Genomic DNA, 12,122 nt, shown 5'->3' with positions numbered 1-12,122 from the left:
ATTCTCTAACATTATTCAATGAATTTCACTTGCACTTTTAGTGCTTTTTAAACAGTATTGCCGTGCATTTCACACAAAAAAAATGTTTTTTAGTTGACGTTTATTTAAAGCATTATTTTATAAAAACTAAACTTGAAGAAGCAAACATTTTCCACTTCGGTATAGCGAATGGTGATATAGCATTTGCAAAATTTTCTTCCTGTATAAATATGCATATATCCCTTTATAAAATAAAACAGGTGATCGGTTCAATGTTGCCATTACAATTACATAATCATTGCCATTTTCTTATCTTTTAGCATTGCATTTTCTATGCAATTAATTATTTCATTATTTGCGATTTGCGGTGATCTGTGACGGCAATGGGATCGTACCTCAGTGCGTTATTACGAATTTAAAACTCTTGGAAGCCTGTGTTTGTGTTTCTAAATAAATACCCAAAAATGGCCGTCTGCTTGAGGACCGTTTCAATGAAACTGGCACCGCTTAATGCAATAGTGTCATCGAGGCAATCCGCTTCGAAATTGGAAACTCGGTTAACCCGTCGATCGCAGTTTCTAGAGGAGGTAATATTTAATTTTACATAATATGTCTATTGTGGTATTTATTTTTATCATCCGGACTCGTCATCGGCAAGTCTTGTCAATAATCTTCTGATCTTAAACTGTATTATATGAATATTTTCCGGTATCTATTTTGACAAAAGTTTTTATGACGTTTGAGTAAAGTTAGGTTTAGAGTACATTTTAGTGGGTTCGGCATTCTGAACCATGCTTGTTTGAGTTTACGTATTTCTGTAATTAAATAACTTCCATTATTATCTTAAAGATAAGTTTCTTCAATCACACGTGGTGGGAAAATTCTTGAAATGCACTTTGCCACAGGTACAATGTCAATCAATTTCTTTTTAGAGGAATGTATACCTTGAAACTACTTAACATATTTTACGATAGAACACATTCCTAAATATTTTTTCATTAATTAAAATTACTCTTTGATTGTAGTTTTTTCGTAACTTTATACAAAGTTACTTGAAAGAAATTAAATGTTTGATTAATTTAAAAACTATTTTTTTGTGAAGTAAAAGCGCTGGAACCTTTTTCAAGTGGGTGAGATTCATCCAGCTGAACCAATTCAGCTACTAGGCAACGCCTGAAAACAGTTTTCCAATTTTTATACTTATTCTTTTACCAGGTAGTTAATTCAACAATGTTTTAAGTATGTCCAAATGCTTGCAGACTGGCCGGATTTCCTCCCTAGGGAGTTATTCATATTTAAATTAGTTGAGGGAAAACACTTTTGAGAAGGAAATATAGAAGCCAACCCTCCAATCAGCAGAACTCACCGACTAGAATTTCACTGGCGGAGTAATCTCAAAATTACAGAACTTGCTGATAATACGAAATATAAAAATATTTTTAAAACCACTGAACTTCCTCATTGTTTGCTAAAAAATTGATATATGTGACATTATTTTTTTTTTTTTAATAAAAAAGAAATATTTGCGTTCTTATGATTTATCCGAATATTTAAATTTTAGAGGCCATTTTCAAATAGTGGTATAGCGGGGTGCGAACCTCGCACCTCTGATCCGTGAGTTCGCGACACTAGCCCCGGGACTACAACCCGGTCTTTTTTACGCCCCTAGTATGTCACGATTCTTGTTAATTTTGAGCTTTGTTTGTGACTGTCAAAATTTTTATAGAACGTCGTTATGAATCTTGACATCACAATTATCAAGGCCATATTTTTTTACATTTAAAAAAAAAAAGTTGTGTATTTAAAAATTTCTCCACAGTATCCATATTTATTTTTAAATACAATCAATTTTTCTAAATCCATTTCTTAAATTTTTATCGGTATTCGTAGTATGTGATATTTCCTATTATAGGTTACCGATGAAAATAATTTAAATTTTCGTACCTAAATATCGATTTTACTCAATACTGTCTCGATATGTACTGATCACAATAGCGGCTCAGGTCACGGATAGACACCAACTCAGTAAATTTGGAAAGTTTATTTCTTTTTAAAGAAATAACTGATCTGTTAGAATTCTTCTATTTATTTATTAAGGAAATTATACAGTCTTTATATAAAACAAGGTACAAAAAAACAATTGAAAAAGGGAAGACCAATTACAGATTTCACACTAATTTATTATGAATGCAGATGAGGGGAAAAATAATTGAATTCTAAAAAAGTAAAAATATGAATATTAAATAAAAAGTACCTAAAAGGGAGAAGACATTGTATAGCTCCAACTCTACTTTCCTCCTTTTCTCTCTCTGCTTCGATGAACATTTATATTTCTTTGTAAAAATTCACACCAACAATAATTCGTTAGATACAGGTAGAGTTGAAATCAAAAGTTAAAATTAAAAGTTAAAATTAAAAGTTAAAATTGAAAAGTTAAAATTGAATATTAATAAGTTAAAGATTAAGTGATCGTAAAAACGCTGCGATTGGAGCGCCGTCGCCCACTGCGAAGGAATGATAAAAATAACCAAAAAAAATGTATTTTGCAGTTCTTGGGGAAACGCCGAATATCAAATTGCCGACCTGCACAAGATTGCCTTCTAGAATCTTCCAGCGATGAATACACATTCAGCAACTCTTTGAAAATGGAAGACTGGCGCGATGTTATTCAAAGGCGTTGCCACGTGGATTCGGAGTACCTACCTACCTGTATAGCTAACGGTGGCTCGTCTAGCCTGTCCAGCCTAGATGTGGCGACACGGCCGCTCGGCTTCACATCCGATGACATGATAGTTTGGAACAAGTACCCCGGAGATATTATAGCCCCTTCTGTTAGTAGCTACGCGACAAGATATACCCTGTTTTCTTACCACCAAAAGGTATGTAAAATATTTACAATTTCTAATTCATATCTTTTCTTCTTCCCGGCACTGTCCCAACTCATTGCTTGAGTAGGTTGGGGTCGGCTCTTCTCGGTCTTAGGCCGTATATTCTTCGGTTCTGGGTGTTGCTTCATCCGAGCCAATTCAAGTGTGTAAATTTAGTTAAAATTAAAGATAACATAAGAAAAACTAAAAGATACAATAATAAGTAAAAATAAGGAAATGTACCAACATAGGTATTTATTCTTTTATTTATTTTATTTTCTTTTATTTAGGAAACATACAGTACAGTTACAAAGTTTTATATTTTACACAGTTAGACTTAAATCTAATGGACCAGCGAAGTTTCCATATTATAAAGTAATTATATGTAAGGTTATTAATTAAAGTACAAAAAAGAGAAGGATAAAAAAACATAAATAGAAGTTGTTTAAAAATTAAAGCAAAAAATGAAGAAAATTTGTAAAAGTAATTAAAAGTTAAGAATTAAAATAAAGAATGAAAACATGCTCAGATGTAAAACTAAAATAAAATAATAATAACATTTTTTAAAAAGGAAAAACATAAATATACACATACATATTTTAAGGGATTCAAAGAAACGATGAGACAAATCTTTAAAGAATATTTAAAGATATATAGAAAAATATTTAATAAATTTACATATGAAAACATACATATAAGTTTATACATTATTATAGAGATACATGAGAAAAAAAAATAGTAAATAAAGAACAATATTAAGAAATTTTATATGAATTAATTTATAACCTTTTGAATACTTAACCTATATTTATATAAAGACAGACGAAATATATCAACTTCACCATACTCGTTACCTAGCCGGTGTAGTCTAGGTATTGGAGAATTGTAATAATAATTGTGACTGCCAGGAGATTAAAAAAATTATGTTAGCTGCCGAGTATTTCGAACAGGTACTATTAAGCTGATAACACTAGTTAATATAGCGCCATTTTTGTGAAAAATCGCTTCAAGGGCGCTTTACAATTGTATACTTAAACTTACATTCTAAATTGAGGGTATGATAATCTAAAGAAGTGAGATTTTAGTTGGAATCTGAACTGACTGGGACTGTCGATGATTCGTAAGTTTGGAGGCAATTGGTTCCGAGCAGAGGAGCCGGCAACGACAAAAGCACGATCTCCGAATCTAGTGTTTGGGAGCGTCGGATTTCGACAAGTTTTCCTCTGCCTGAATCGAATGCTGACCTAAGAGTAGATTTTCTTTGATGAGTCGTTATTTTGCAAATTGCAGTACGTTTTTTAATGTAATTTTTTTTTCTTCTAAAATTCTGAAAGTGATTCGGATATTCAGTGATTCGGATAGCCAGAGTTCGGATAATTGGAGTTCTACTGTATTATTTGTAAAATCACTTAAACAATAATATATACTATGCCTATTGGTTTTTGAACACGACTGTTCCACTGTCAAATCTTAAAAATAAACTAAAACTGAATATTCTATGAACATTCCCAGCAACTTTTTTATATATTAAAAAATATATCTGATACTTGTGATAGGCATTTTCCTTTTTCACCATTAAAAAAATCATTTAGCAGTTTGTAAAAAAATATTTACTATAATTTTGTACATTTTAGGACTCGAGAGCTCTCTCTTTATCAGAGTTTGAGAAGGCGGCGTTTGCCAGCAGTGGCGACGGATCAGGGGGTAGTGTTGACCGGGCATCACAAACCTCTGCCCAGCAAGAGAAGCCATCAGAAGAACAGATTATTAACGTAAAAAATGTGTTAACAGAATATGTAAGTTCCATAATTAAAACATCCAAATTAATTAGCAAAATTCTTCAATGGGTAAGTTAATGAGGAAGTTTTCGGGAAGCCAACACACCAATCAGCCAACCTCACAGATGAGAACTTGTGATGTCAGGGACGGAATAATTTCAAAAATCATCTTTTTGGGAATATTATGAGATTTGTAGTGGAAATAAAAAGCTGGCTGTGTATTTGCTGTGCAACAAAAAGATCTCGCGAGGTATTATTTATGAGGAAAAATGGAATCGTTTGCTACCAACAAACGCCGAACAAATTGTTTTCATTCATCACAACTTACCTCTGATAGTTTTTAAGTATGAAAATAGATACATTTTTTAATAATATGTGATTTTTTTTTCATGATTCGGTATTCGGTGGAATACAGATATATTTAAAAAGTAGCCAAATAGGCTGAATACCGAATAGTAGCCGAATATTTGTGGCACCTTTATTGAGGGCATCCTTAGAGATAAGTCCATCACAAGGAAAGCAATCTTTATCTCTTGTATATATTTTCTGAAGCACCGTGACCCGAAAGCATTTGTGATTGCTCGTTAATCCATCGAAAGTATTAAATATCTCGGCATCTTTTTATCTTCCCTGTATTGCTTAATAAATATCTCTTCATACAAAAATTATACGCCTTTTCTTCTACTATTTTATTAATCTATGTGTGGGAATATGGCCGTAGGTAGGGAGAGTTCTGGTCCAGGATTCTGGTTCCACTTCCCTTCACCCAGGGGTGCATGGGGCACTGAATCAGTCCTTTAACTGCAACGAATCTCGATTTAATAAAATCAAAATAATGTGTTTTTTTTTACAGTTACCACAGTTGTTTATCAGACCTATGGACTACTCCATCTATCACCCGGATCTTGTTTTTATTAATAACATCAGGGGAGTTACTACTACGTAAGTAAAATTCATATAATTTTTAAAAAATTAAATCTTTAACCATTGTTACTGGAACAAATGGCGTTCAATGTTCCTGTTAACGAAAAGGCGGACTGTAAATGAAAATCGAATTTAATTCAATTTTGTTATTGGGAAATATTTGAGAAAGGATAGGAATATGGAGTGGATACCTACCTTTAATATAATCTGAATCTTCAATTTCTGGCACTGGATGACAAAATGAACTATAAAATGAGACAATGTTTTCCATGACGCGCGACGATTCCAACCACTTTTTTATCCGATTTTATGTGAAGTCAAAAATGTTGTTTGATTTTTGTTCTAAATCCGAATCTTCTAATTTTGAATATCTTCTATCTTGATGTTTGGTAGGTACCACAAAGATGGGTCAAAGGAAGGATGGGAACGAAAGGTAATCGGCCAGGAATAGTATCGATAAATGCTGTTATTTATTTAACAGTTCCAATCCGCTGGTTGCGAAATAATAATGTGCTGTTCCTCGATCAACACAGCACAAACTATGGCTTGCATGCACCAATGTCCCGATTGTGTCATACTATAAACTCGAGACAAGATCTAGACTTTTTTGGTGTAAGTCTTTATAGATTTAAAAAATCACTAAGATAGACTAGATCTTGTCTTGAGATATTAATTATTTTATTTTTTTGTCTTAGCTTTAATTTTATTTAGTTGTATTTTATTTTATTAGTGCCTGTATTTGTTATAAGAAATTGTATTTACCATTGTTAGAATGGACTGCATAAGTCCGTCAAATAAATCTGCATATTTTTGAGTTTACATTTTTTGCCAGTATACCCACGATATATTCACTCGTAACATTCACTCCCATTTACAGGAATAAGAATATATTTCTTACTTGCAATGTAATATTTGTTCCAGGGGTATCTATCACTACGTGAAACAAGTCGCCTTCCTCAGGACAATTGGCCACCTGAGATTTGCCTACGTGAAGTTTGACATTATTAAAATAACGCACCGAACAGACGACTCTACAATAACGTAAGTATAATTTTACATTTATTTCTTGTTTAATTTTTCCAAACTTTTAATAATTAATACATTTCTGTGTTTCAAATAGAACAACCCTGGCCAATCTTGACTATTTGGACATGTGACACTAATTTCTTTATTTCTGCATTTTCAGTGTTAGATGGAGGATTCGAGGCATATCTGGATTGAAGGCGTTATTTATGTTTTGGAAGATCAAGCTTTGGAAACTCAGAGAATCCTTTGATGAAAGTGAATTGTAAGTTTGAACTCTTGTGCCACACAACACATAGCCACTATGATGTCACAAATACAATACAAAGTAGTTGCATTTTGCCATAACATGTGATGGGAAATTGGATATGAAAAATGTTTTCTTACACCCGATAAAAATTAGAGCATTTTATTTTCAGTACAGTTAGTTAAAATTGGGCGGGGTATTAATTTTGAATGGGCAAAAAGTAACATTTTCTTCCAGGTTAGCTTTAAATTTTAGGCAACAATTATTTACACGAGCATTATTCAGAATTACATAATAAAAATCAAATATGTAAAAAGTTAAGATTTTTAGTAACGGGAGTTAACAGACCATCACAGGTTGTTGAGTTTCTCGATTTTTTTAAACATTTTTTTATGTGTCAACATAATTTTGTCTTTTTTGACACTTTTTAAACGCAAAATCAGGGTGTTGAAAAATAATAATTGGGGGAAACATTATTTGTATGAGAATGTATGATGAAAAATGAGACATGAAAATTTCGGTGTAAAAAGCAGCAAAACATAAAAAAGAGGTTTTACTGTAAATATAAATTGTGTATTATTTCAGATGGTATGATGGACTTTCTACATTCTATGTTGGAGGTGATGGCCTCATCAGGAGACATATCGCTGACAAAGTAAGTTTTTTTTTTTTGTCAAAGTCTCAAAATGTGATGGTTTTTCAAAGAAATGAAAATATTAACATATTACAACAGAGATGAAGAACATTTAAGAAAGGTAATATAGAAGTCTAGGCATCTACAGAGCTTATGACCTGTCTGGCTGGTTTGAGTGGCCACTTTAGACACTGTAACATTCACTTTCTGTCCACATTCGAACATCTATATTCCTTAAATTCTCTCATCTGTTGATGTTTGTGAAGTTAAAGAGCTGAAACCTTTATTTATGCGGGTGGAATTCATCTAATTGAATTTTTCACCTACTGGGCAGCTGTTTATGTTAACATATAATAGGGAGTTGAATCCAGTCCTTGGCTACAAAAATTTGTACAAACTCAAAATATTGTTGTTAAATGAAAATATGACTAAATGGATGCAAAAATGTGTCAAGCCACAAAAAAAAGTTGGTATCAGAATGAATATTGTAATATTCTTACTTTGAAAAAATAGTTTCATGAGTTTAAACTGATCAATTCTCTGCAATACCTCGATGTGTTGACCAAAAGCCATACAACTGGACTGAAAACAATGTAACACTGATTTAAGGTGCTTAATGCATTGTTGCGAATTAAGATCAATATGTGGCTAACATGATAATAATATAGCAAAATTGCATAAATAAAGCATGGTCTATGAAATACCGTTGAGGAAAAAATAAATTCTTTTGTATTGGTAGCAAAAAAATATTTTTTAATTTTTGATTCTCGCAAAAACGGCTCATTGCATCGGCTACACCCTACAACTTATCTTAATTTTTGTTTTGTACAGTGTTGTGAAAAAGATTTAAATTATATTGTTATGGTATTTGTTAATATCAATATAGTGTAAAGTTTCCGCAAACCAAGTTTTGTAAAATTTCTATTAAAAATAAACGTAAAAATGGCATTTTTCAATAAAAAATTATAAAATCTATGAATAATTAGTTTCATATTTTCGTTTAGAATCACCTTAAGTTTTGAATTTTATTTGTGGCCATTTAAATTTTATTTAGAATGAATCTTGAAACAATAATTGTCAAGGCCAAACATGTTTTTGTAAAGACCTATTTTTTTTAAATTATGTGTGAAAACGCTTCTCCATGTTGATTTTGAAAGTACAATGAATTTTTCTAAATCCATTTCTCATATTTTATCGGTATTCGTAGTATGTGATATTTCCCTAACTACATGAAGGCTCTTATTTTAATTAAATTTATTATTTCATTTTAATGAATTTACAATAACTAAAGTTAATTTTTTTTAATCATTTATAAATATATAAAACTTTGATTTAATATGCTTCAGAGCCTGTCCAGAGACAATCAAATTCTTGAAAATATTGATTTTAAATGTTTTTTCGAACTACAATATTTCATTGTTTCTAAAATTGCACCTGGAGCGTAAGACTGATCACCTCACCTTCAAATGAAGCTGCATTTGTTTCACCAATGCAATGCCCTACGCACCACTTGCTGCAGAAAGGGGTATGATGATGAAAATGTAGTGATAAATATGAAATTTTAACCTTGTATTTGTCTATAATCAGATCATGCCGGATGAGGACAGTGCTATAGACCTACAAAAGACTCCGGTGGCTGCTAAACTGGCCTTGCTTCTGGGCCTGGTACCCCGATCCTACCTGATGGACTTGTGTCCCGTGCTGCACTCCCGGGCATCCTCACAGGACCTCTCACAACTAGCACTACCCTTGGAGAAGATCGAATGATGTAATAACATGTCGAGTGTCAAATGTGTGTTAAACGTGCAATTAATGTGTGCCTAACACGTGTTAAGCGCGTGCCTAAAATGGACATAGCACATGTCACGAAATGTATTTAATATTTGAAAAAAGCGGAAAATTCATTAATTACTGGGTTACTTTTGTAGAAAGTAAATAATTCACTATACACTCGCACCGAAAAAAGATGCTTTGTAGCTTCATGGCCTTGGAGATTGATGTATAAAGTAACAAGTGGCATGTTACTAAATCAAATTTTGTTAGTAAACTTTTAATTTACCTTTATCGGTTACATAGTACCTGTCATGCTTTTAAGAAAACTCCCTACAAATATGATTTTTTTTACGCGGAAAAGATTTTACTTTATCAATGATAAATCTATTATTGTCCGATAGTATGTGTAGGTAGTTTAAAAATATTGTGAATATTCTGTATTTAATTTCTGTGGAATTTTAGATTTAGAGTTTTCATTCATTGTTTTACGATATTGTTTTTTCGTTAAAGTAATAAATAAACTATTTGGTTTTTACGAGTAAGATGAGATATATTGAATTTGTAAATATCACTCGTACCAAAGAAAGGTTTTTTAAAAAAAAAACTCCATTGCGTATTGTCACTACGTAAACAAATAAATATATCTACATAAAATTCATGCAGATAAAAAAAAAAAACCATCATATGAAAGTATCTGTTACATGACAATGAAAATCGTAATTCACATACACAACTAGAATCTATTTACACACACATTTTCTGTAAACTGACCAGTAGTGTAAAGTATCTTAAAAACCCTCGAAACAAACATGCCATTACATGTCAGCTACAAAAGAGTTGTAAATTATGAGGTGCCAAGCCGGTACTTACTGAGTTCACAAAGCTTGGATTTTTTACATGCAATGTCAACCACATGTGCGATACTTTTTCAAAGTTTTCAGCGAAAACACCAATTAGGTACCGATAGTAATCTGATCCCGATGCACAGCGGCATCGGTCCTTTTCAGTCTGCCTGTTTGAATTTTATGGTTCCGTTTGTCTGAGAAGTAGCTCGTTACAAAAGTGAACAAATGTACGGAGAAAACCATAAACCAAAATGTCGATTAATATTTCTCTAAGATCTCACTATGTATTTCTGTGAGCATTATATTATATATTTCTGTGAGCATTATATTATATATTTCTGTGAGCATAACCAAGTTCGACTGAACTTAAATGTCAGCATATTGTTAAGTATTTTCAATACATAATTTGAACATTTATCTTTTGTATTCAAATAGAATTAAAAGATATTTTGTGTTGTAAATATAAATTATAACTGCTTCAAGTGTCTTAAAACCATTCAAACCTTAAAAGTATGAATAAATATGGATTCTTCCGCTTCAAAATGTATATTTGAATATTAGTATTACATAAATCACCCATTACTAACTATGTATTTGATCATCTTCATGACAGCCATCTTCCGCGTGGCTCATTTAGTCTGTTAACCTTTTGCAAACAGACATTTTGTGATTTCTTTATTTGTAATTATGTAGAAAAAATAATTTTCTTAGCAGTTTTCTTCGGAAAAACACTTATACCGCACCCACCCAAAATATAACTATGAATTAAGTATTACAATGTTAAATTTGTGTAAGATTACATGTAATTAATTTTGACAAATGGGATTCCAAGTCAGTTTTGTCGGGACATCTTACTATTGTGAATGTTTGCACGAATTGCAATTGTCAAAACTAATTGTATTATGTAAAATGTTAATTATTTGTTTATGAGAGTTAGAGCATGTTTACTTTGTGATGTGACTAAAATACTTTTGTCACAAAGCTTGTTTTACAATAGATAATTTATTATTAAACAAATACTTATGAAATACTATTGTTTTTTCTCTCATTTATTCCTACATCAGAGCTGGACCTACCACAGTTTCAGTTGGCACAATGAACCAGACACTTCCTCACAAGGGAGTAAGAAACATGGATATTTCCATTCCCTTTCAGTAAGTGGCGGGGCGCTAGAGTCTGTACATTATTACAAGAATTTCCAAATAAACAATCCAGCTGCGTGATTTCCGACAGAGAATAGCCTATTTTACACATATCTTAATCTGAACAGCGCGGAAAAATTATAGTGGATTGATACTTATTAGATTCGTTTGTACCTTTTTAAATTTGATAATATTTATGTTTTACGTTTTTTTTTATAAAACTCCATACTTAATGATTTTAATAAAAATATCAATAAAAACACCTCAGTTAACATGGTAATTTTTAAAAAAAATAGCATTCTTATAATTTACCCGCTGTTTTGGGCCCTAGTGAGGTGCCACAATTCGCATCCATAGATGAGAATAAGTGTTTTATAGGCGGCATTTGGTTTTCACTGAGTAAATATCCGATCTCCAGACAGCCTTCATACTGTTGAATGTGGCGCCTGCAATTCTTAGCCGCACTCCCAGTTCTTTTTGAAAGCTGCCATTTTCCCAGGTATTTGAAACTGTCGACCCTTTCGATGATTTGGTTTGACAGAATCAGGGGTCAACGAGGTGCGGGCAGAAGGCAGATCTCAGCTCCGGAACATACGAAGATCAAGGGGATTAGAACAGTCGAAATACCGTTTACAGATGTTCGAGACATGGACACAATTTTTGTGATAGTTGACATCGGCGGGACCTTACATGGCACACAAAGAAAAGGAAGATAGGTATACCGCTTTTCTCTGAATTTTAAGCTGCGTCATGTGAGCTGACACCGGTGGATATTGGAGGTAAATTTTGGTGTTTACATCGAAGTTGGGCTTATTTTAATTAATGTTATTTAGGTCTCAGCCAGAGTGGCGAGCGTTTTGTGACACAACACGGGCGGGGTGAACTCAAACATAAAATAAAACGCTGCGTC

General features: G+C 32.4%; 1 protein-coding gene across 1 annotated transcript; it reads left to right on the top strand.

Annotated features, from left to right (window-relative positions):
- Positions 1-300: 300 nt before the first annotated feature.
- On the top strand, positions 301-11,098 carry LOC148285269 (uncharacterized). The gene is made up of 8 exons (XM_088227654.1): positions 301-566; positions 2,529-2,858; positions 4,481-4,642; positions 5,478-5,566; positions 6,470-6,589; positions 6,735-6,836; positions 7,404-7,473; positions 9,040-11,098. The coding sequence occupies exons 1-8, from the start codon at positions 444-446 to the stop codon at positions 9,217-9,219; spliced, it is 1,176 nt and encodes a 391-aa protein (XP_088083780.1). The 5' UTR covers positions 301-443; the 3' UTR covers positions 9,220-11,098.
- Positions 11,099-12,122: the final 1,024 nt, after the last annotated feature.

Source organism: Micrasema longulum, unplaced genomic scaffold (genome assembly GCF_059751315.1).
Source record: "Micrasema longulum isolate JH-2025_06_02 unplaced genomic scaffold, ASM5975131v1 h1tg000044l, whole genome shotgun sequence".
In the NCBI taxonomy this organism is placed as follows: domain Eukaryota; kingdom Metazoa; phylum Arthropoda; class Insecta; order Trichoptera; family Brachycentridae; genus Micrasema; species Micrasema longulum.
The sequence above is the reverse complement of the archived record's forward strand: the minus strand, read 5'-3'. Positions and strand labels throughout refer to the sequence as shown.

Coding starts and splice junctions, on each gene's coding strand:
- LOC148285269 (XM_088227654.1), top strand. CDS start 444: ATGGCCGTCTGCTTGAGGACCGTTTCAATGAAACTGGCACCGCTTAAT. Junction 2,859..4,480: donor TGTTTTCTTACCACCAAAAG/GTATGTAAAATA, acceptor TGTACATTTTAG/GACTCGAGAGCTCTCTCTTT. Junction 6,837..7,403: donor TCCTTTGATGAAAGTGAATT/GTAAGTTTGAAC, acceptor GTATTATTTCAG/ATGGTATGATGGACTTTCTA.